The sequence below is a fragment of the Eremomyces bilateralis genome (genome assembly GCF_010015585.1).
Source record: "Eremomyces bilateralis CBS 781.70 unplaced genomic scaffold P152scaffold_13, whole genome shotgun sequence".
In the NCBI taxonomy this organism is placed as follows: domain Eukaryota; kingdom Fungi; phylum Ascomycota; class Dothideomycetes; order Eremomycetales; family Eremomycetaceae; genus Eremomyces; species Eremomyces bilateralis.
This window is the reverse complement of record NW_022985079.1, coordinates 227767-249971: the sequence shown is the minus strand read 5'-3', so window position 1 is coordinate 249971 and position 22205 is coordinate 227767. Positions and strand designations below refer to the sequence as shown.

The following is a 22205-nucleotide window of genomic DNA, read 5'->3' as shown; positions in this document are numbered from 1 at the left end:
GCACTCATTCGTAAGTTATCCCCTGCATAGCATTTGATATTATATCAGAAGTCACGTAATGAAGTCGGGTAACATGGAGGAAATGACCTATCGAGTGCTCATTTTAAAGGTAGGACTACAGCGCATAGGCCTCCATAACCGCCACCTCTCATTCTATCAAGTAATACTACCCAAACGCCTTGAACTTGGCCATTGTCATTATAGGTAGGACCATATCACCCAATCAGATACTTGTCCGCGACCGACTTCACCTCTTTCGTGAAAGGAACTTCTTCGTTCATACCCAACAGTGTGACGGATGAGACCTGTTGGTGTTAGCTGTGCTTGTAGAATATCAACAATAAACTTACATCGACCTCCACGAAGGGTTTTGTCTTCGTAAAGCTAACACTCATTGGGAAGAACTCCGAATCACTCTCGGCTTGTGCCTCGAACTCGAAGGAACCGTTGGGGTTGGCATTGTCAATACCTCCAATGGTCCAGTCAATGCTATCCCCTGAAACTTCATAGATGGAATCGAAACTGGAGATCGATGGCTCGCTCGTGCTGTATGGAATGGACACGATAACATCTTTGAGTGGATCACTTCCCGTCCATTCGTATTCCACCGTGACATTCCAGGTATCTGGCCCAGCATCGTTGACCCAGACTGTAAAAGTGATGGGAGGATCATCGATGTCGGCTACTTTTGGTGAAAGAGTCCATCGCATCACTCCGATAGATTGTCTGACCGGGAAGCCTCCCTTGGAAGGGTCGGCGAGTTGAATGACCTTGGAGGTTCGGAAGAGGTTCTTGTCCACTTTCGGATGGGAGAAGAGTTGAGCACCTCGACTGTTGCCCACAGCCAAGTCCAACTTCACAGATGTGAATGACGGATCGGTTATTCTGAGTTGCAGAGTACCCTTTACATCGAGTGATTCCAACGTGCCCTCTCGGCTGACTTTGGCGTTGATGGATTCGGCAAGGGTGATATGAACTGGGTCTTCCCCTGATAGCGAAGTTCGTGCTGGTGTAGCTGCAGCTTGGGGGGTATAGGCTGGAGACACCAATGGTGCGGATTCTTCCGGACCGAGTTCCTCGCGAACTTGATCGTACATATTGCTGGTTTTGGACTTCTTGCCCAACTGCAAGCCTTTGCTACGGAGAGGCATGGACTTGGTGGGCTTGTTCCTTTCCGAATTGTAGCTATCGTATGTGTCCGGTACCGATGCTTGAACAGGCGGGGTATATGTTGGATATGACGGAACTCGAGGGGGCATGCCTTGACGAGCGTTCCGGGTCATCTCCTTTCGCTGCATATCCAGTTGCTTCGCCTTCTTCTTGCGCTCTTCGCTCGCCTCCATTTCTTTGTTGCGGGCAATGATTTCTTGGATACGCTCCTCATGACTCTCCATATCGAGGAACGTCTTGATCTGGGCCATAGTGAGATTCTCTCGGTATCCCAGGGTCACTAGCTCATCGAAAGCGCCTAGCAACTCAAAGGCGTTGCGCAGGATCTCCTTCTCATCAAGACTCTTGCATATACTGCTGACCACTTGAGCAAAGAGATGTAACGAGTCGATATCTTGAAGGATGTTCGATTGTCGGTTGGTGATCAAGACCATATAGAGCTCGTCCAATGGCTGATATACGAAACGGACATTGTCCTGCTCGACGGTTGTATGTTGGGTTCCGGAATCGGCGAGTTTGGGGAACGAGGCAAGCAAACCCTCAATTCGAGATCTTTGCATTTCCCGAAACTGTCTCGAGATGACAGCCTTCCCCCCTCGGGTGCATATTGAAGCCGCAAGGACAACCTACACCAATATTAGCGCAAGGAGGTGCTGAGATGAGGAAGCATACCATTGCGATTTTGTATCAGGGACTGATAGTTCCTCAGCGCATACAATAGGGATGGCGTCCTCCTAGCTAAGAGAGAAAAGACCTCGTGGTGGTGATCGAAGGGAATAATGGTATTTACACTCTGGCATCAACTCTCATCTCCCACAATTCGAGCTATCGTCTGGGAGTTGTGGCCTTGGTGCCTTGGTGCCTTGTAGAGAAGGAGTTGGTCACATGATAGAGAGCTAAACTGCATCCGGATAGCGCATCCATCTCCTCCCTCCGACGGGAATGTGAATAGATCATCCATCAACGACAACGTTCTCCAAATTATTCTCACTCGCTCGACTGTCAACATCCAGAATCCTTTCATCCTTTAATACCTGTACTCACCGTTCTCATTGCGTGAAGTTCATCCTCCTCCCTATCAAACCCGAGAGTTGATGCGACCGACTCCCCAAAATCACGTCTGACATTCCTTCGTGTCACCCCGATTCTTGCCACCTCCGAACCCAATGTCCCTCAGACTCTACGACAGAACCTCACAAGACTCAAACCATCCGTGTGAACCTTGAACGGCGTGATAAGAAGTTAACCAGAAAGCGCGAAAATACGCGCGAAAATACGCGACCCCTTCGCCGACACGGCATCCAACCCATCATGGCTGCGTCGATATCCCACCCAGTGCCTAAGCTGGAAATAACTGACGTGGACGATGATATGGAAATCTCATCCGATGTTGGTCGCGCCGATAATGATGATATTGATATCGACATCGATGTTGGTGGCGACCATGACTTTGACTATATGCTCGAAGACACATTCTCAGAAACTGGAAATACCAGGGATCAACCCCCGCCATCCCCAAGCAAGGACGATGTCATGGTAGATGAGTCGTACTCTGGAGCCGAGCGTGGTAACACGACCGATATCGAGATCACAGATGGGCCCGACGAACACCTTTTCGATGTTGGGGACTATGGTGTAGACCCCATGGGCTCGACCAGTCTCACATCTGGAGTACAGGAGCAAGATGTTGATATCCAAGAAGCCTCAACACCCAACGAAGTCGACCATATAACCCATGGAACTGATACTCAGTTGGCTCATGATGATCTTGAATTCGATGACAACTTAGATGACGAACAAATCCATGACACAACGAACGATGAGATACATGTGGATACCGAAGGCACTGGAGATCCTCAGCAAGAAGTCGACACTACCGATAGTGCTCAAAATATTTTGGCGCTTGCGAATGATGGGAGTACTGTGCATACAGGCCAGCCTCACGCCGATGACCAGACTGTGGATACTCATCCCAGGCAGGGTAATTCTCCGCAACATGAAGAGCCAGCTGGCACCTCTCAGATTCTAGCACCAACGTCCGGCGAGCCGCAAGTTTCGACTCATTCGCAGTCGGAATCATTGGATCCTGCAGTTGGACAACCGAGTGCCACTGACACTGTCAACGACGTTTCCCACCCCGCACCGGAATCCGAGACTTTTGATTCGCGGATAGAATCCGGCGAGAAGTCTGCTGAGACAGCATTGGCTGAGGATCTGAACAGTGTCCTCAGGTCTACTCTCACTCATCATCCTGTCATTGTGATATATGACCACAGTGAAATATCCTTGTTCCCTCCCGCAGAAGGCGAGTCATCAGAGACTTACTTCCTTCATGACGAGAGCCTTATGAATGCTTGTATCCGTGACCTTCTCCAAGAGTGCAGGCATGTATTAGGTGAAACCATTGGTAACGAGGAAGAGTTGGAAATCGAGGTTGAGGAACTTGGCTTGCGACTCAATGAGGTAAGCATCCTACACCCTATGTCTGGTATCATGCTAACCAAGAACTAGGATTCAATCCACTGTGCAAACGTGACCCTTGCAGAGGTTCTTACTGTGTACCTCCAATTACAACGACATGATGGAGCCGCGAGCCCTTATCCGCTTTACATGACATTAACCTCACACCTTAGATTCTCATCACAACTTGCTTCACTTAAAGATGCCGCTGCGCAAGGGAAAGGATTGTCTCAATGTGTTCAGCATACCCCTGCGGAAGAGCCTCATGAAGAGTATGATGCAGGCCAAAGTGAGCACGATGAACATGAGGGCGAGGAAACTGGCCAAACTGAATTGGATGACTCCCATCAACTTGAGGTTGCCAACAGTCAGGATGAGCCCACTCAACCTCAAGTTCAACAACCTGAAGAGCACGCCGAAGCGCCGCTTGAAGAAGTCGGCCAGGAATTCGAGTCGGGAGATATAGAATATCATGATAATGATTTTGATGAGGAAGCGGGTGCGGAAGACGAGCCTGTTGAGGAGCAGGAGACTCTACCTGCTGATGATTACGAACCGGCCGAGGAAATCGCAGAAGACGACCAACCTGCCAAGAAGCAGGAGGAGACTCTACCTGCTGACGAGTACGAACCGACCGAGGAAGTCGCTGAAACGAGTGTGGCCGAGCCCAAAGGGAGCACTAGTATAACCGATGAAGGTAAACCGGAACATCCGAATGAGCCCGCTGTACAAGACAACGAAGAACAAGGCGAGACAGTGGAAATCGAGCACCCCGAATTTGCTGATGACTTGATTGATTACTTCGATGATGAGGAAGGCCACGATGAAGGCTCATCTGGATCTTTGACTGTCCAAGGGGATATCGCTGAGGCTCAGGAACCAGAATGTGCCTTGAAGAATGGACAGCCTGCCCAGGCTAGTCAAATTGAAGGAGCGGAGCCTGCACCTGAAGAACCCGGTCCAAATGATGAAGACAATACGGCCGATGAGTATGACGATTTCCTCGAGGAGCCCGAAGAGACGAAGGAAGAAGACCAGCCTGCGGATACTCGTTTAGATGTCCCCAAAGCCGATGCTACCCAGGACACCATCTTGGAACCTGGAGAAGGGGCACAGAGCAATGAGCAAAATGAGGGAGAGGGTCCCAGCACCGTCGAGAACCTCGATCGAACCGGTGTTGAGGATTTCGATTTCGCCACTGGCGAAGCGGACGACACCCACTTTGACGCCGGCAATGACGAGAACGGCCAAGCTTGGAATAATGTTTTCGACGATGGTGACGAGAGCGAGGCGGTCGAGGCAACTGTGGGACAGCCGTTCACAGTGCCCGAGGGATCCACGGGGGACGACGAGTTCGATTTCGTCGATGATCTCGATGGCGATGAAGAGGACGACGCTGTAGACTTGGAGGTAGCGGAACAAGACCCGAAGCATGGACACGACTCACCACTTGGGAAGAGGTCGTGGTCGGAGCACAATGAGGGTGCAGCTGGCCAAGTCGATGATCAAGGTATGTTTCGTCGTGTAAATCGAGGCGTATACGTGTCTAACCGCCGAACAGATATGAAACGGGCTCGCCCGTCCTAATCGACTTGGTCATGCGCTTTCTTGTCGACCATCGCACCATATCCAACACGAGCGTGAACCGGAGCCTGGACACTGTTCCCTACATCCTCGGTTTTCGCACGGCCAACGTTCCCCGACGAGCGACCTCTTAACCTTCTCCATTCCTTTTTCGTTTCTCCGCAAGCGCTTTTCCTGCCTTCTGATCCTTTCGCCCCTTCACAGTCACCCGCACAACTGACACGGTACTGATCCACAGCAGCAGAGATACCCCCGATAGCATCCGGGCTTCGCGCAGGAAGCGTTCGGAAGCACCCGCGCGGTTGGGTGCATTACAGGTAAGTCTGTACCCACGGTTTTCCACAGGCGAATGGTTATTGTTTTCATCCCCGTTTCATCCCTGTTTTGTATTCGCATCCTGTACGGTGTATGGGGTGATTGGGATGGCATTGTCGGAGTATAAATAGGGGCATAGGGTTTTAAACGGTGGTAGGGACTTGCACGTCCTCGTTTTCGGTACTGGCAGGATCGATTTGGGCGTCTCCAACGAGAGATGCGCCGGTTGGAAGATGGAATAGGCAGTGGCTTGCATTATCGTTTGTTTTCGACGATATCAAGTGTCTTCACGCGAATAGGTGTCGGACAGTCGAAGGATACTCTACCGTACCGATACTGTATCACCGCAGATGTCGTGTACAAGTAGCTACCCGCAATTCAAAACAATTCAAAACTTCAATAACTCTATTATATCTACACACCTTCGTAAATAACAAATATCCATGGTATGATTCGTATCCCCGGGCAAACATCAAAGGGATTCTCGACTTAGCGGAATTAGTGTCAACCGAGGCGGAGAATATTCCCGATTCCTGTTGGTGCGACAAGGAGATCGGCCACGCCATAGGCCACTCCGCCGAACGGATCAACAGAATCAAAACAACCATCGCACGTGCAATGTAAGATAAAGGAAGTGGAGTTCCAGATGCCTATTAATCAAGATTCTCTAAAGAACCGATGGGGAACCCGGTGTGGAACCGACTCCTTAACCACGCGTCCTTACCTCCAAATCCCATACACATAATTTGGAGGATCCTTTAACCAAAGCTGCGATTACAACGAAACACTTGTTAGCACATGAAGAATACCTCTGCCCTCCTCAATCTCCCAAAAATAGGTAGGGCCTTGAACCCTGAATCCCTCCTCTGTCCTCGCCTTCGTCGAACGTCCGAAACCCTAACGCCTCAGTACGTACCCTGTCCGTCCTGCGAACCAACCACCATTGATCTCCTCCCCCAGGGTCTATCAAGGATCGTATCCACGGTACTTGAAACGTGTAAGTCCACATGTAATTCCATCGCCGCCTCCAGTCCAGCCTCATCCTTGGAGTTTCGACATCGCGACATTCGCGGCACCACTCCAAACCGAGTTCACGACCTCAAGAGCCAAGACTCAAGACCATTCCATTTCCCGCCGTGGGGCTAGCCTAACTACCACCTAGCGGAACCTTGAGGATCAGTTCCTACCGGTTTCCCTCGTCCACGTCCTCTCGTTAATACCTACATACCACCACTTCACTCGTTACTTCCTTCGATTCCTACGGTTTTCTGCGCCGGAACAGATCCGCCCCCGGAGATACCGATCAAACGAATTTCACACGGCGGTCTGGGGTCGGCCTCGATCGGGCGATGAAAAATGGTTGAGGACAAGTATGTGCTACGCATTTAGTCGCGCCATGGTGCTACCCCGACGGTTGCTGATGCGCGATTAGATACATCGGCCTTACATTGGCGGTCTTGTCGACGTTAGCCATCGGTGAGTCCGATCTACATTGATACCCTCGGGATGGAATGGAAGGCTGACGCTGCTTCTTGTAGGCTCGAGTTTCGTTATCACAAAGAAGGTCCGTCGATAGCTGCGCCTCGAACATCCGCGGCGCGCATACCTGATCGATATACGTTACTGACTAGACCCCAGGGCCTAAATGAGGCCAGCGAACGCCATGGGTTCGCAGGCGAGGGGTTCTCATATTTCAAGAGCCCGATGTGGTGGGGTGGGATCATAACAAGTATGGAACAGATACACTCGAGGAGCGACATGCTGACAACATCTAGTGGTTGTCGGAGAAGTCGCGAATTTCGCTGCATATGCGTTCGCGCCGGCCATATTGGTCACTCCGCTGGGAGCGCTGAGTGTGCTCATCGGGTACGTTCCATTGACGAATGGCGACGACATAGGCTAATCTTGTGCAGCGCCGTATTGGGATCATACTTTCTGGATGAGAGATTAGGCACGTTGGGAAAGATCGGATGCGCTGAATGTCTCATCGGCTCGGTCATCATCGTTTTACATGCGCCCCCGGATGAAGAGATTGACCGTATAGATGTGCTTCTCCAATACGCTTTGCGGCCAGGTAAGGGAGCGAGAGATGCGTTGTGAGCCACGCTGACCGATGATCAGGATTCATGTTCTATTGCGCGATTGTCCTGACGTTTTCCGTTGTGATGATTTACAGGATTGCGCCGAGATACGGCCGCAGTAATCCGATGATTTATATTTCCATTTGCTCGGCCGTCGGTTCGGTTTCCATCATGGCTGTCAAAGCCTTCGGCATCGCGCTCAAGCTCACCTTAAGCGGGCACAATCAATTCGGATACCCCTCGACATACGTGTTTGCGATAGTGGTGGTGGTCTGCATCCTGACCCAAATGAACTACTTCAACAAAGCGTTGAGCCAATTCTCCACTTCAATGTAAGCCTCCAACCCTTCTATCTGCTCTCTCTAATCACCCCCCCCAGAGTTAACCCCCTCTACTACGTCACCTTCACCACCGCCACCCTCTGCGCCTCCTTCATCCTCTTCCGCGGCTTCAACACCACCGACGCCATCAACACCGTCTCCCTCCTCTGCGGCTTCCTCGTCATCTTCTCCGGCGTCTACCTCCTCAACCTCTCCCGCTCCGACCCCGACGGTCTCACTATCCTCCGCGGGGAACCCACCGCCGACGCCATCCCCACCGACGCCATCGCCGGCTTCACCACCCGCCGGTCCATGCAGCTCCGCCGCAGCATCGACCTCGAGAACCAACGCCACGGCCATCGCCGCCTCGGTAGCGGCCATCACCGCCGTCGCAGCAGCTCGGGGAGCTTGGGGATCGGCTTGGGCGACCGTGAAGGGCTGCTGATGCGGGATTACGAGGGCGAATTACACCCCGACCGGGTGAATGGCCATGCTGCGCAGAGTCCGTCGCAGAACACCTTCGGGCTGGATGACCTGACGGAGGACAGCGAGGAGGAGCGGGTGGCGGAGACGAACGTGCGGAAAGAAGGGCAGGAGGTGCTGAAGGGGGAGGATGGAGCGCATACGGTGGTACGGACGGGGACGCCGACGCGGTTGAGTGGAAGTGGGAGGGCGAGACATCCGGGGGATAAGTAACAGAGGAGGGTTTATGTATGAATGCTGTACGAGGGAATTGTCGGGATGGCATTAGTTTTTCATTGGGTTGGGGTGATACCGCATGCGGCCGGCCGTCGCCGGTTCTCCGCACGTCTGCGAGGGCCCGGCAGCGGATGGAGATGGCGTTCGGTAGGGGATCTCGCTGGGACGTTTGAGTGTCCCACGTTTTGCATTTGTAGGGCATGTCGCATCGGCCTGCTTGGGCGATGGTCGCTAAGGTACACTATGCTGTATCATTTACAATGGAGGCATTGCATGAAAGTGAACCGAATCCATCGAAGCGCTATCATCTGAGAAAAGACTCCCTGTAGAACTCGCTAGCACCAAGCTACCGGAATTGAAGCTCCATTATGGTGCTCGCTCGCCGTGACATCCTTTGTTCAACGCACGCAAAACTTTGCCCACTAAACCGGAGTATTCCCCCGAACCAGATGTACCAGACGATATACCCCCAACATCGATATCTGCACAAAACTCCCCATCAACCCCTAATACCGATACGTCACCCGCTCCTCCACAGGGCTCACCTTCTCCCGACTCTCCCTGACCGCACCACCCCCCCCATTCGTCCCCCTCTCTTTCTCCGTGCGCCGCTCCTCCTCCCCCTCATCCTCCTCCGGCACCGACGGCACCGCCCCCCGCATCTGCTCACCGCCCATCGCGTTCTCTTGCCGCCGAGTATAGCTCGACGGTGTCGCCGCGAACCCCGGTCGCGTCGGCGGCTGATGCTCCGCCGCGTGCTCGTCGCTGAACGGGTTGTCGGTCGGCTGCGGCGAGAGGTCGAGGTTGCCGTGCGCGGCGGGTGCGCCAGGTGGTGCGTATGGGCTGGTGGTCGGGTCGTAGGGGTTCGGGGGTGCGGTCGGTGAGGTGGTTTGGGGGTTCCGTCGCGGGATGCCTGCCTGCAGGGTCGTTGGGATCGGGGGAAGAGGGCTCTCGAGTGGTGAGAGGGGCGACGGCGTCGTTGTGGATGACGGCGCTGGAGGGGCGTTGTCTCGTGGCGGCAGACTCGGCGGAGGCGAGGCTGTCGGTGCTGCCGCGCGCCGGGCAGCCAGCAGTGCGCGGTGATGTTTGCTCGCAGCCAAGCTCAGCTGCTCGCTCGTCTCGATCATCGTCTGCATGGTGGCGTCGTCCGGAACTGGGTCGTCGCAGTTCATGTAGCCCTGCAGGCTGCGTTGGGCAGTCTGGCAGCGATCGGCGAACTCCTTGATCAGGTCGTTGGCTTGCATCTCGTCTGGCGTGGAGGACTGGCAGAGCTGCAGAAGAAGCTTCGCAGACGTGCGAGCTTCTTCGATGCGCGCGGCAAGCTCGGGGGGTGGGGGGAGGGCGCGGGAAGAGTGGTGGTAACGGGGGGAACCACGGGAGTAAGCCTCTTGTTGTGGCCAGGCGGTCATTTGGGGGGCACCGAACGGGCTGACGGATGTAGCGCCGTTCGGTGGGGGGACGTAGGGGCCGAGTTCTTTGGTCCACATGGAGTTGAGGAGGGAGAGGTTGGTGTCGTATGCTTTCTCGTAGTAGAAGGCGTTGAGAGTCTCGTGGAGGATTTGGCGGACGCTGGGATCCTTCCCGTTTCGTAGCAGGTCTTTCACCGCGCCCGTAAACTTGCTGTCCAGATACTTTGTGAAGGTCGGACCAGGGTTGTCGACGAGGATCCGGATGAGCATGATGGCGTTGTATTGGACATGTGGTCGTGAGGAGTAGTCTTTGCTGAGAAACTTGCGGATCTGGGCTGCGGCGACACCGGCTGCTGCAGGGCTGGATTCGGCGGCTTCGACGATAGTGGGAAGGTGGAGGACTTCTTCGCCCTGGTATGGACTGTTAAATTATCTGCTTTGGTGGTGGTGGTGAACTTTACTTACCGCCGTGTTTGGTCCGCCGGACTCACAGAAGAGCTTCTATAGACACGTTCAGTATGCGTATTAACCGACCAAAGGATAATTCATACCACTCCCCGCGCGGCGTTCGCCTCTGGCGTGTCGCCTTCCGGTAGAGGCTCATCGTCGTGATCTATTAAAGCGCATCGTCAGAACAGATAGTTGGTCAAGCGCGAGGGAATCGTACTGGATTGGGTCTTCCTCTGTATTATACTCGTAAACCGTTTCAGAACCATTTTGACGGATTTTTGGGTATATTCGAAGTGAAAGACTCGCAAGGCGCTTCCGAGGCAGGATGCTGAAAAGGTCAGTAGTCAGTACAGTATGTTCGTTTCATGGTCGTAGGTATAAGGGAGTGGTGATGAGACGCTTGACCGGAAGCCCTGTTGTCTGTGGAGCCTAGATGTGTACCCCCGTCCCGGGGAAATTAATCTCAGGGAACCTCCCCTCTTCTAGGCTCGAATCCAGCTCGCAGGGGTCCAATGCTATGGTTGGGGATGGTTGAAACTTGCCTGTGTAGCAGAGTCCACGGTTCAGAGATGGGATGTGTATTTGTGCACGAGGAGCAAAGCGTAAATATGAGCGACGATGCTGTACAGTTGTAGGCGCACGGATTAAGTTACCGGTATGCTGAATCCACAATCCAAGTGATATGCGGGGTGGGGGAATATATCAAATTATCAATGGTGGAAAGTGAAGCGGAGATTGCGATATTCAGAAGACAGAAACCCTTCCTCCTTAGCACTTTACACTCTCCACTCTCTGAATATCTGGCTCGCCGCGTCAACGCATTTCGCTTATCCCACAGCCAAGAATGAAGAGCCTCTTGCAAGATGAACCAGGACATCATCAATGCACTGCCTCACCTGTTGCGCAACCCCCTCTCTCCCTTCTTGTCTCCCTATTCGCTAAATAGTGTACGTCAATACCTAGTCACGTCTACTGTCCGCGCTGGTAGTCGTCTCCTGACGCGTGGATGGGCAGGTTTTGCGAATGGTGATAGGTGTGTTTCATTTGTCGCTAGGTAAACGAATGCGGGATTGTCTAGTGAACTGGAGGCCAGATGGGGATGTGGTTATTGTGGTATAATTGGAAGAGATAATTACGCATTTAGTGCTTTTGCTGCTGCTTCTCCTCCCGTTCCCGCTTCCTCCCCCTCATCCACTCCTCTCTCTCCGCTCTCTCCTCCGCCCGTCACGCGGTGGCCAGCTAGGTCAACATGATAAGGACGGCAAATACGACCGTCATATATAGGATGCTGGTGCTGGTGGCGCACTCGTCCGCCATTTCGTGACTGCCAAACGTCAGCTGCTGCGGTATATTTTCTATTCCAGTTCTGTCCGAGCCTTGAACTAATTGAGACTAGTCCTCCACTTCAAGAGGAATATTGAATTCTATGTTACATAAGGCCCATCCCGAGGCCAGGCGAGCCGATGGGAATTAAGAGACTCGTGATTTGGGGGAGGTTTCAGTCTCCGGTTATTGTATCAAAGGACCAGCCTTGCATATGCCGGCCGACTTGATATATGTAGGGTATGAGCCATGCCTGGTCCCCTTCCTCATCATGCCTAATGAAATGTCCTCTGAGTCCTCCCCATGATAGCGTTCCGGCAGTAAGGTTCTGGCCCACAGTCGCGGTATGTGCCTTGTGCAAAAAGATATGGCCAAGAGCACCAAAAACAAAAAAACATACAGCAATGGGAGTTCCCCTATGGTCTCCCAGCGGTATAAACGAGGTCGAAAACAGAGGGTAAATACCGCCGAAAGACGAGGGCCCGTCGAAAATACACTCTGGTAAGGATAGTAAAGATGCCCTTTCTCCCTAGTTTTCCAGTCTCGCTCTCAGTCAGGTGTCCTGTTCGCAGTTTTTACAGTCTCGCCCTCAGTCCGGAGCTCCGTTCGCAGCTCTACAGTACTCTTCTTCAGTTCCAGTTCCATCGGGTTCGGAGGTAGTCGACGCTATCAACGCTCCACGCAGCCAAAATTCTCGGCGTCTATTCCAAGATATGTCTTTGACTATGGCGCCACGACGCACTATTCGAAAGGGCGAAGCCGGAGAACATGAGGCAAAGGAGCTTCTAGCTGGCTTCCAGAGCAAGCCAGTCGACGATACGGTCCCAGTGTCGGACAGAACTACCTACAAGCGCGGCTACGCCATGTGGCTCTTCAAGGAGTACGAAACACCTGGACTTATCATGCCTATGACCTACACTCACATCCACTAGATAAGTTCGCGATGTCTCGTAGACCTTGATGCATGTGTCTCGTAGACCTGGATGCCTTGTGGCCTTGTGGCCCGTTTGGTTTGCTCTGCAGCACCAGGACATAACGCCTCGCTGTCACGTGCTGATCTTTCAGCCCTTTTGTTAGACCAAAGCCGGGAGAACATCGGAGGTTATGAGGCACGTGATTGATACTCTGTATATAATACTCTCATTTGTTAAGTTTCTTAATAAGACACGTTTCGATCCAACACTTTCTATGCCGTGCACCTGGCGGGAGAGTGATAGCAGACCTTTGAGCATCGTAATTCAGAGCTCCAGTGACAGATCATTCCTGCGATTACTTAGTTCCTCTGGTATTCCTTAGTTTTGCCCAAGTTGTTTTAAAAGTTAACTCATTCTTAGATTGTTGACGTGAAGTATTTCCGTACGGGTATGACGCAAAAGCATATGTTGGATTACCATGACGTCATACACACAGTACTCAACAAAGGTTGCCTTCACAATCAGTACTTAGTAGTTGCGACTACATTTTAAGATACCAATTCTGTATTGTTCCCTACCTAGCACCGATTGCGTAAAAACAAAGTACGCTGAAATACTGTCCCAAAGAAACCAAGTTCGTCGACACCTCACTTCAACATGCCTGAAATCAAATCCAAGCAGGGCGAGCCGATCCATAAAGGTGATCATGTTTACACAAAGATCAGAGGCGGTCGACATGAGGGCGATGTAAGTCAATTAAGTTCACTTTAACAATCCACTAGGTCTAATGTTGTTGCCCAGGTTGAGAAAGTCGTGACCACCGAGGAAGAGGCAAAGAAAGAGGGCGTGAAGAATCCGCCCAAGGTAGGCGAGAGCCCAGGGCCAAATTTGGTCTATCCAACATCGATGCTGATTTTACTTGCTTCTAGGTGTTGTTTACAGATCAGAAGGGGAAGTTGGTCGCACACAACCCTGGAACACTTGAAAAAGTGGATTAGGAGGACTGTTTCGTGCGTCTGCAGCAAGAGGCTTAGAAGCCCTTCAGCCTTCCCTCACGAACAAATTCCTTTTATATCATCTCGACCTCTTATGCCTTGTTCCATGGCTTCAGAACATGTTCCCTTGCCTAGCTTGTCCTCAATTATCCGGGTGCTCAAGTCCACAGCGAAGCCTCCAAATTCGAGTCTGATGGCTGGGAGGTCTCCTTCCTGGGTTTACCCTGTTCGATATATTAGCTACGGTCTAATGACAATCTTCCGCACGCGATTCCGTTGATCTCAGACTTACCGGGTCATTAAAGTAGAATCCGTTCATGTTCTTCTCCTCGATTTCAGGGCTGGTAGCTATATATCTATGACTATGTATTAATTACCAGTTGCGACTGGTAGAAGTACAGGTATACTTGACTTATTATGCACTATATGCGCCCTACTTTGGATCGCGCCCTAAGAATTGCATGGCAGCTATGACAAGCTTCCCAGTGAGACCAGTATATATATCTAAGGTGTGTTAGCAACTCTACCGGAGAACGTTTCATGTAAAGACGACTCATTCTGCCATGGTTTTTGCATATCGCATGAAGGATGTCAGTAGTAGCATCTTGAACACGGTATCCGTTACTTATGTGTTGACCTAAGACATGTCAATAATGGTTTTGCAAATGATAAACCATACTTACAGTTCCTGGATACACAGACAATGTGAGGTCTTTGTCTCCAATCGGTTCAATAACTTTAGGAACTATACCTTTGGCACCAAGGATCAATGCCAGCTTGGATCGGCCATAGAGATGGGTCCCATCCATGACTTATTATTGGTCTCTTCAAATGAAGCGAAATGCACGTTGGACGGTGCCATACGGTGCATTTCGGACGCTTCGAAGACAATGGGCGGCGGAGGTATATCAGGGAACTGCGAGGTTTTACGGAGAAGCGGATAAAGGAGGTTCATGGCGTAGGAGTGGCCTAGCTAATAGAGGTCAGACATACATTAAGCGGTCGGATATATCATCTTTTACCCAGTTGACACCGAAATATCTATCAATGCTATCTATATCTAAGCCGAAGGGGTTAACGTTGATTCTAGCGGGGAAGATCAATAAATCCAGGCGTGCTTCCTTGTTAGTCATGCGACCGATGATCTCGTGACCCCCTTAAGTTGACGCAGCTTACGGTCGTGCGGAGTAAGGGGATGTGGGGCTGGAAGCGTGCGAGAGTATGCGTGTGGCTAAGTGCCTGCCATCAAATACCGTGTGGTAAGAAAAACACGCAAAGAAGAGTGTGGAGAAAGCTGTGCCGGCCATCTTTGGCTGCGAAGCAATGCGTATGGTTGCTAAGCACGTGCCCTAAGAAACGTCCGAACCCGAATTGCATGTGACGGGTTGCGTTCGCTAGAGCGCCATTTCGTTTTCGGCTAACGCATAGGCGAAGAGTCTAAGCATTCGATATCCTGCAGAGGGTGGAATCCTGGCTCGATCACGGTGGGTACGAGAGGCCGATGGAGAAGTGCGTGGTAGTGAGGCAAGGGAAACCAGACGACCTGCAATTGTCAATTCTAACAGAGGGACCTTTCAGTTTTCTCTCTCGTCACCAAGACGCGGCAATTAGCAGACCCCTCGAGTGTCTTTATGCGTCACTTCCATCATGTTCCTTAGGTCTCATCATTTCCTCGCCGCTCTCGACGCTTGGGCAGTCATGCTCAGGGCCAGTTCCTTCGAACCCAAATCCAGGGTGTCCGATGAAGAGAGAAATGACGGAAACATAAATTAAGCTATATCACAATCAGCGCGTCTTTTCATGCAGTTCAATAAAACTGAGATGGAACTTACACCCCCTCCAATCCGATAAACAATTGCTCATCCGTGATTTTGGTAGAGTCGCTGTACCCCTGACTGAGCTCATCAACACGATAGGCGCACCTCGCTAGAATCAGGATAATGGCCGACGCAAGCCCTCCAAAGAAAAGGCGCTGGCGCGTGGCGATGGTGTTCTTCTTACTTCTCATGCGGGACCTCTGCAATTTGACGTAGCGAATCATGTAGTCGACGAAGAAGCCGCAGAAGATGACCAGGATAATGACCTGCAGGATGAGGCCGGCCATGGCGATGTCGACCCCTATTTGGGAGGAACCGCTGGAGGTCGATGTGAGGGCGCCTCCGATGGCTTGAAGGGCCAGACACAATATATCGGCAGAGATGAACAGCCAGTAGAAGAGCCGCGGCGGGAGACGGGAGATTTCGAGGGCAAAGAAGCGAATGCTGGTGTATTGTTAGTTTCAATCTCATAAGTGGAAGTATGGTGTCTCTGAAGAGAGTAGTAGAGAGAACGAGGCGTACGCTCTGGATAGTGTCACGTAGATGGTAGCCGTAAAAAATACCGGTGTCCCAGTGATGCAGACCATCTGGATCATGAAACCGGCAAACGACCATGGGTTTGTCCAAAGAATGACTCGACCGCCATAGCCGATGATGGCGTATAGGCAGCCAATGACCATGAAGGTCATGAAACCCCAGCTGCGCCAGCGGAGGCCGAGGTAGATATGGATGATCAGGGCAATGGCATAGAGAGCCATGAAGACAATGCTGACGGGCAAGTTCGGGCGATACTGGTAGACGGTCCATTCAATGGGGCAGAGATCAAGGGTACAGTTCGCGCCAGGACCGAAGGAGTTGAACATGCCGCGGTGAACGTAGGTCCCGTTGGGAAGTTGGTGAAGATTTTCCGGAGGTATGCCAGATGATGTTGCCGTTTCAGCGTCCATGGTGAGCTGGAACCAATTCGTCGAGTTGGATCAACTGAGTAGTGAACTAGTGTCGATGTTAAGAGATTCGTATATCTCCTCGTCTCTATTGTATACCCTTCGACAACACCAAATCCTTGGACATGTAGCAACAAGGTAGAAACGCCAACGCCGCAGAGATGTTGGCACCAAGATGAGGAGATACGCTTCGTAATTAAGCATAACCAAGATCATGGGAACGAAGCATACCGTATCTCTTATATATCAATGGTCAGATCGGAACAAGACCAAGCAATGATCTGAGCGCCATGTTGTCGATAGACAGCAACCACAGACTCCAAGGTCCTCGCCTACGACTTCGCACTCACTTTCCAATCTCTGACTGGAGCGCAACTTGTAGCCCTTTCTCACTCGCCTACCACTTACAAGAGTGTTCCGACATTCGACACGACAACCCTAGTATGTGTCACGCACAAAAGAGCCGGTGACTGTAGGGTTGCGAAACTCGCTCGTATTAACTCTCGCATTTGATGCGCATTGTGGCAGTATCGTTGGGCATAGAAGTTGAAATAGTCATTAGTGGAGACTACCTAGTTCAGGCCTCAGGGTACTCGTCCGAACTGCGCAGGCATCGCTGGTACTTGTTCCGATTGGCCCCAAGCTTCGCATCTGCGGTTAAGCGAGTGCGAAGGGCCCCTGTATGCGATCTGGACAGGGACCGGGCGTTGCGAATGCGGGAGACAGGAGACTTCAGATACTTGATAATTACAGGCCGCATGCTAAAGCAAAACATGTGTCTTATTATGCCGTCCAACGAAATTGTTAACAGATGATCGCAACGACGTATACGGATACAGGATGATAACTCTCGTGGAAGCTACCGAGCAGACCACACTCCCCGATGAGAAGCCCTTCTACCCCAAAAGGCCTCATAGAAAGTCACGGACGGGATGCAAAGCCTGCAAATCCCGCAAGGTCAAGTGCGATGAGTCTCGTCCGACTTGTCGCAGATGCATCTTGCGCAACACTGCCTGTGTCTACCACGGTTCCTCACCATCTCAGCAAGAATCAACGTCTTGGTCTTCTTCGGCCGCATCCAGCTCACCAGGAATCAGCGACCATGAAATTCTTACCACCCTAACTTACGAACCACTTTTCATGCCTTCGTCTGAGAGGGATGCCGTTGACATGAAGCTGCTGTGGTTCTACACCACTACCACCTATAGGTACTGTTTTGCCATCCAAGATGGGAGGGCAAAGCGGATCGACGACATCTTGAAAGTCAAGATACCTCGCCATGCCTTTGAATTTCCTTTCTTGATGGATTGCCTGCTGGCCACCTCGGCACTACAACTCCAGTTACTGAATCAGGACATCCAGCCCTCCCGCGCTGTCCGCTATCGTGTCCGTGCCCTCGAGGGTTACCGGATGGCCATCAACAAGGCCAGGCCCGAGACATTCCCGGCTCTCATAGCGTGCTCCTTGCTTATCACAAATCTGTCATCCCAAATGTTTCGCGAAGAGAGCACCAGCGAACTGCACATCGTGGACTGGATGGTCGTCTGGAGAGGTATCAGTCTCATGATAGACATGGTGAGTCCTCGGAGACTCTGGGAGTTGGGCATGGCCGAACTGTTCCTCAGACCCTCCATCGACCTGAATGAAGCCGCCTTCCATATCCCCAGCGACTTGCTCTCCGTCATTTCCTCCATTAAGATGGACGATCCAGAGTATTCCGACATTGGCACATACTACACCACTCTTAAGTATCTCGGATCCCTCTATTCTGCGCTTTCAGAAGGTCTTAGCCCCATCGTGACCCTCCGCATCCTCACCTGGTCCACTTTCATCCCCGAGGCCTTTGTCGAACTTGGCCGCCAACGTCAGCCCCGCGCCCTCATCATCCTCGCCCACTACCTGATATTCATGAAGACGATAGATGACCTCTGGTGGGTCAAGGGAATTGGGGACCGTGAGATTGGCGGCATTCTTCACTATCTTGGGGACGCCTGGTCTCAACAGCTGGCCATGCCTCGCTTAGCCCTGTCTATGGATAATCGGCTCGACGTTGCAAGGCTGCTCCTCAACAACGAGAATTGGGAATCGCCGACGGGCTACAAGCGGGACTATGAGAGCCGAGATTCTCCCACCCAAACTTTTCCCTTGGTCGACAACCAGGGCAAGCGCACGACCTCTATCCCGACTCATCCTGGTGCCTTGTATCCGTCCGTTTCCTCTTCGCCGCCTCCGTGGGACACTCGAGGATATCAACGAGACAAGCTCACTCTTGTCGCTTCATCGACTCACAGCCCTAGCGTTACGCTGGGGCCGATTAACCTGGATGGACCCAATGACGATGAAGTGTGAGGCTCAAGCTGATTCCCCAGCACTGCTAGGTGTAGCCTACACATATGCTCAGACGTTGTCTTCCGTGATGGCCCGTCGGGCACACAGACGGTAGCTCTATAAGAGGAGTGTATGTTTCCTCATTAATGGTCGCATAGACCAGGTCACAGTATTCGCCTCACACTTCGTACCCTCCGCCATAGTCATCGGCGTCGCGAATCCCCAGGCACACTGCCCAAAGGTCGTACCATCGATGCAGTAAAATCCGGTCTCCGAGCATGGGACCTGGCCGGCTGCGCACGAACATTGCGGATTAGCGACAGGGGCGGCAGGAACAGGCTTGGCCGGAGCAAGTGGCGGTTGGGCTGCCGCGGGCGAAGGTTTTGAAGAGACCGGCGCAGTAGTGGGGACTGCGGGTTGCTGCTCGGGGGCAGCGTTAAGAGGGAGAGGCCGAGGGTGCGGCGGAAGAGGCACCGGGAGCGAAGACGCCACCAGGGGGATTGTTACCAGCGGGAGCCTTAGCAGCGCCGCAGTTCGATGGGACCGTGATTGGGAACTGGATTGAGCGGGACCAGCGGGCTTCTTTGTAGTGACGTACTTGCCTGGGTTGGGGAAGTCGACGTTCACGGATTGAGTGGTCCCGCAAGATCCGGAAATCTCGCCGATGTTCGCGACGAACAGAAGCGGAAGCTCATTGAGCTTGTCTTGACCACCGGTGATTGTCACGGCAGCACAGTTCATATACATTTCGCGCTCACCGAGGTTCTTGAACTTGGTCCAGGCGAAAATCGCATCGCCATTCTTGACCCCTGGGGGAATCGTAAAGTTGAATGCGTTGACGCACTTGATGTCGCCGGAACCCGGGACGCACCTCTTAGCGGTGTCAAGATTCCACCAGTAGTTAGTTGGGCAGCCCTCAACGATGGAATAGATGACCTTCCAAGAGGCAGGGGACCCTAGCGCAGCCTCACGTAACACGATATGACAGTCCTGAATGGGAAGCGCACCGTTTTTGTTAAACCAGATAAAAGAGCTCTGCTAGAGGACAAGCGGATGAGAGAGCATACCCTATCGCACAGCTGTGGGCTTCTGCAATTTCGATGGGGTTATCGGCATGCAGCGATGGTCGAGGTCGAGGTCGCATGGTGGAACTGGCACCGGGCTCCGTAAGCGTTTGCGGCCGCGGTGGTACGGAACCGATTCGTCAGCGTCGTAGAGTTGGTGCTCTTTGTCCTCCTTCAAGTCGTTTCTTGTTTCGTCAGCGTCCTCGTCACCGGCCTCATAACTCCAACCCAGCTCCACATCGACGATAACGCCGCCATCCTCTTCAAGCGCCTGCAATCGCGGCCGCTTCGTTGGGCTCGGGTTCTTCGATCACGAGCGCGAAAACTGCTTGAACACTTCAGGCGCCATCTCCTTCAGCTCCCCATCTTTCATCCGCACCAACAGGTTGTCGCTCGCTAGTCGCCGGATGGCGAGAAACTCTTGATGCAGTGACAGTACCGCCCACGCGACACGTGCGAACAGGCAACGCCGGTCGACACCCACCAGGTTTTGCATCTCGATGTTATGCCACAGCGCGGCGAACTGGTTCGACACGTCGACTGTTCGCACCACGTATACAACTAGCCGGCCCCCCTCCCTTACCATCGGTACCCATGTGCCGGCGTCAAACGACCGGTGGAGGTCGGCTCGCAATAGTATTCCGTTCAGCGCCGATTGAATCTCCAGGTCGCTGCTCTCGCCCATATTGGAGTCCCACCACTCCCTCTCACCCGCCGGAACCAGGTGCGCTTGTTCACAGAAGTCAATGATGCCCGACACCCGGCACGACTGGTCGCGGCCCTTGAGGTCCTCCACGTAGCCGCTGTTGCGGAGTGAGGGCGGTGAGGGATCAATCGCGAGGGTGGAGAAAGCGGAGGGGAGGTCCGCGTCGGTACCAGGGAGACGCCAGTGATCCCACGAAACATATACGGGGTATTTGTCTGCAGAAAGCTATTGTTAGAGGCGCCTGGCCATGGCAAATGAATCATCGCTGTGACTTACAGTTCCAATCGCTGACAAAGTAGAAGACGTCACCATCGGAGGCAACTAACGGCACACCTGGCTTGCACACCTTGCTGCCATCGGCAGAGCGAGCGAACCAGCCGGTGCTCCAGCTATTGTCGGAGATGATGCCGCAGATAATGAGGGCTACATCGTAGTCGACTGTGTCGCCGTCATCTAGGGCGGGTAGCTTAACAAGCGTGTTGCAGTCCGGGTAGTGAGGATGGCGCACGATAAGCTTTGGAACGCGGCCTCCGTGACCAAGCGGTGGGGTAAGGCGAGCTTTGATAGCGGGCATAAGAGAGGTTGTGACGGTTTTCGACGGAAACTTGAATGACGATAGGATGCTCTTAGGTTTTCGGCGGGGATATGACGCCACAAGAGGTCGAATATGCCAGAGGGTTGTTGCTAACGTTGGGACTTCGACGCTGGAATGCCATACTCCACGATTTAAATGCTGGAGAAACGTGGACTGGAGAGTTGCTGCTGGAATGCTCTATTGCTGCGGTGCGTGGGAATGTTTGGGGAGAACGACCGCGGAGCCTAATACTGCTAGGCAAGTGCACTAGGCAAGTGCACTAGGCAACCTAAGACGGTCTTTCCCATTCGATAGACCAGGATAACCAGAGGTCGGCAATAGATGATATCATTCAAGGATGGAGATAGTAGGAAAGAATTCGTAAGTGCAAAGTAGGCATATTCTAAGCATGGGGATCAGCATTTGAGATTTGTCCACCATTGTTATGGGCATAGGATTGTTCCATGGCATTGAAATCAACAGGGGCACCTTGCTACATATTGCCTGGGAGCCTGGGTCTATTTCGTGAGGCTAGTTCTAGACTAGGATGGAAGGCTAGTTGGGTTAAGGAGCCGGATTGGGCTCGGTCAGCATGGGGAGCGGAGCCCATTTAGGCCAGAGGCCTATTTGGGACGACGACCAGATTGACCCGACCACAACTTCTCAGCAAGCAAGCTCAGACGGTATCTTCAGACGCTGCAAGTGACTATAGTGTGGCGGTGCAGGCAAGGCATCTTTAGATGCCGTCTGAGGTCCATTTGTAAGATTTGTGTGGACGCGTAGTTGAAGTTTTCAGAGTTCCCAGCCGTTTCAGTCAACCATTTTAACTTTCAGTACTCGAAAGTTTACGCGAGGCTAGGTAAAGGGTAAAAGAACCCACTCTTTTATAGTATGTTAAAAAATATATCGAAATAAGCCTACAATAAAGGATTAGCATCGGCGGTTTCGAAGGGCACGCGTAGTTGAACTTTTGGAGAGACTCTGGTCGTGAATTTTGGTGGGGTTTAGTGCACTGTAGGGGCCAAATTCGCTCTTTGACCTACGCGCCCACC

The 22205-nt window shown here is 52.4% G+C and overlaps 12 protein-coding genes across 12 annotated transcripts; 6 read left to right on the top strand and 6 right to left on the bottom strand.

Annotated features, from left to right (window-relative positions):
* Window positions 1–50: 50 nt before the first annotated feature.
* P152DRAFT_418824 (uncharacterized protein) lies at window positions 51–1955 on the bottom strand. Its single transcript, XM_033677110.1, has 3 exons — window positions 1843–1955; window positions 351–1796; window positions 51–305 (listed from the first exon to the last, which is right to left on the bottom strand). Exons 1-3 carry the CDS (start codon window positions 1843–1845, stop codon window positions 216–218), a joined length of 1539 nt encoding a protein of 512 aa, XP_033533113.1. The 5' UTR covers window positions 1846–1955; the 3' UTR covers window positions 51–215.
* Window positions 1956–2341: 386 nt separating this feature from the next.
* P152DRAFT_57316 (uncharacterized protein) lies at window positions 2342–5544 on the top strand. The gene is made up of 3 exons (XM_033683081.1): window positions 2342–3633; window positions 3682–5140; window positions 5192–5544. The coding sequence occupies exons 1-3, from the start codon at window positions 2482–2484 to the stop codon at window positions 5215–5217; spliced, it is 2637 nt and encodes an 878-aa protein (XP_033533112.1). The 5' UTR covers window positions 2342–2481; the 3' UTR covers window positions 5218–5544.
* A 1244-nt stretch (window positions 5545–6788) lies between these two features.
* P152DRAFT_57310 (DUF803-domain-containing protein) lies at window positions 6789–8881 on the top strand. Its single transcript, XM_033683080.1, has 8 exons — window positions 6789–6899; window positions 6962–7005; window positions 7068–7093; window positions 7168–7258; window positions 7305–7395; window positions 7443–7603; window positions 7651–7942; window positions 7990–8881. Exons 1-8 carry the CDS (start codon window positions 6886–6888, stop codon window positions 8624–8626), a joined length of 1356 nt encoding a protein of 451 aa, XP_033533111.1. The 5' UTR covers window positions 6789–6885; the 3' UTR covers window positions 8627–8881.
* On the bottom strand, window positions 8780–10842 carry P152DRAFT_459416 (uncharacterized protein). The gene is made up of 4 exons (XM_033679671.1): window positions 10706–10842; window positions 10590–10651; window positions 10504–10539; window positions 8780–10449 (listed from the first exon to the last, which is right to left on the bottom strand). Exons 1-4 carry the CDS (start codon window positions 10752–10754, stop codon window positions 9136–9138), a joined length of 1461 nt encoding a protein of 486 aa, XP_033533110.1. The 5' UTR covers window positions 10755–10842; the 3' UTR covers window positions 8780–9135.
* A 240-nt stretch (window positions 10843–11082) lies between these two features.
* On the top strand, window positions 11083–12011 carry P152DRAFT_459415 (uncharacterized protein; the record flags this gene model as incomplete). Its single annotated transcript, XM_033679670.1, has 2 exons — window positions 11083–11834; window positions 11885–12011. A coding segment is annotated over exon 1 (191 nt), but the record flags the coding sequence as incomplete, so codon positions are not given.
* Window positions 12012–12352: 341 nt separating this feature from the next.
* P152DRAFT_515034 (uncharacterized protein) lies at window positions 12353–12879 on the top strand (the record flags this gene model as incomplete). Its single annotated transcript, XM_033682882.1, has 2 exons — window positions 12353–12691; window positions 12744–12879. A coding segment is annotated over one exon (231 nt), but the record flags the coding sequence as incomplete, so codon positions are not given.
* A 280-nt stretch (window positions 12880–13159) lies between these two features.
* P152DRAFT_459413 (uncharacterized protein) lies at window positions 13160–14081 on the top strand. The gene is made up of 4 exons (XM_033679669.1): window positions 13160–13289; window positions 13353–13472; window positions 13527–13589; window positions 13655–14081. The coding sequence occupies exons 2-4, from the start codon at window positions 13383–13385 to the stop codon at window positions 13721–13723; spliced, it is 222 nt and encodes a 73-aa protein (XP_033533107.1). The 5' UTR covers window positions 13160–13289; window positions 13353–13382; the 3' UTR covers window positions 13724–14081.
* Window positions 14082–14375: 294 nt separating this feature from the next.
* Window positions 14376–15004, bottom strand: P152DRAFT_57301 (uncharacterized protein). The gene is made up of 2 exons (XM_033683079.1): window positions 14743–15004; window positions 14376–14693 (listed from the first exon to the last, which is right to left on the bottom strand). The coding sequence occupies exons 1-2, from the start codon at window positions 14851–14853 to the stop codon at window positions 14487–14489; spliced, it is 318 nt and encodes a 105-aa protein (XP_033533106.1). The 5' UTR covers window positions 14854–15004; the 3' UTR covers window positions 14376–14486.
* Window positions 14797–16400, bottom strand: P152DRAFT_508052 (uncharacterized protein; the record flags this gene model as incomplete). The annotated part of the gene is made up of 4 exons (XM_033682568.1): window positions 14797–14959; window positions 15444–15494; window positions 15553–15981; window positions 16060–16400. The coding sequence occupies 4 exons, from the start codon at window positions 16398–16400 to the stop codon at window positions 14893–14895; spliced, it is 888 nt and encodes a 295-aa protein (XP_033533105.1). The 3' UTR covers window positions 14797–14892.
* Window positions 16401–17206: 806 nt separating this feature from the next.
* On the top strand, window positions 17207–18878 carry P152DRAFT_57145 (uncharacterized protein). The gene has a single exon (XM_033683077.1). It carries the CDS (start codon window positions 17322–17324, stop codon window positions 18828–18830), a length of 1509 nt encoding a protein of 502 aa, XP_033533104.1. The 5' UTR covers window positions 17207–17321; the 3' UTR covers window positions 18831–18878.
* A 522-nt stretch (window positions 18879–19400) lies between these two features.
* On the bottom strand, window positions 19401–19700 carry P152DRAFT_380896 (uncharacterized protein; the record flags this gene model as incomplete). The annotated part of the gene is made up of 1 exon (XM_033675725.1): window positions 19401–19700. A coding segment is annotated over one exon (300 nt), but the record flags the coding sequence as incomplete, so codon positions are not given.
* A 381-nt stretch (window positions 19701–20081) lies between these two features.
* On the bottom strand, window positions 20082–21327 carry P152DRAFT_57142 (uncharacterized protein). The gene is made up of 2 exons (XM_033683076.1): window positions 20856–21327; window positions 20082–20794 (listed from the first exon to the last, which is right to left on the bottom strand). The coding sequence occupies exons 1-2, from the start codon at window positions 21151–21153 to the stop codon at window positions 20184–20186; spliced, it is 909 nt and encodes a 302-aa protein (XP_033533102.1). The 5' UTR covers window positions 21154–21327; the 3' UTR covers window positions 20082–20183.
* Between the last annotated feature and the right edge of the window lie 878 nt (window positions 21328–22205).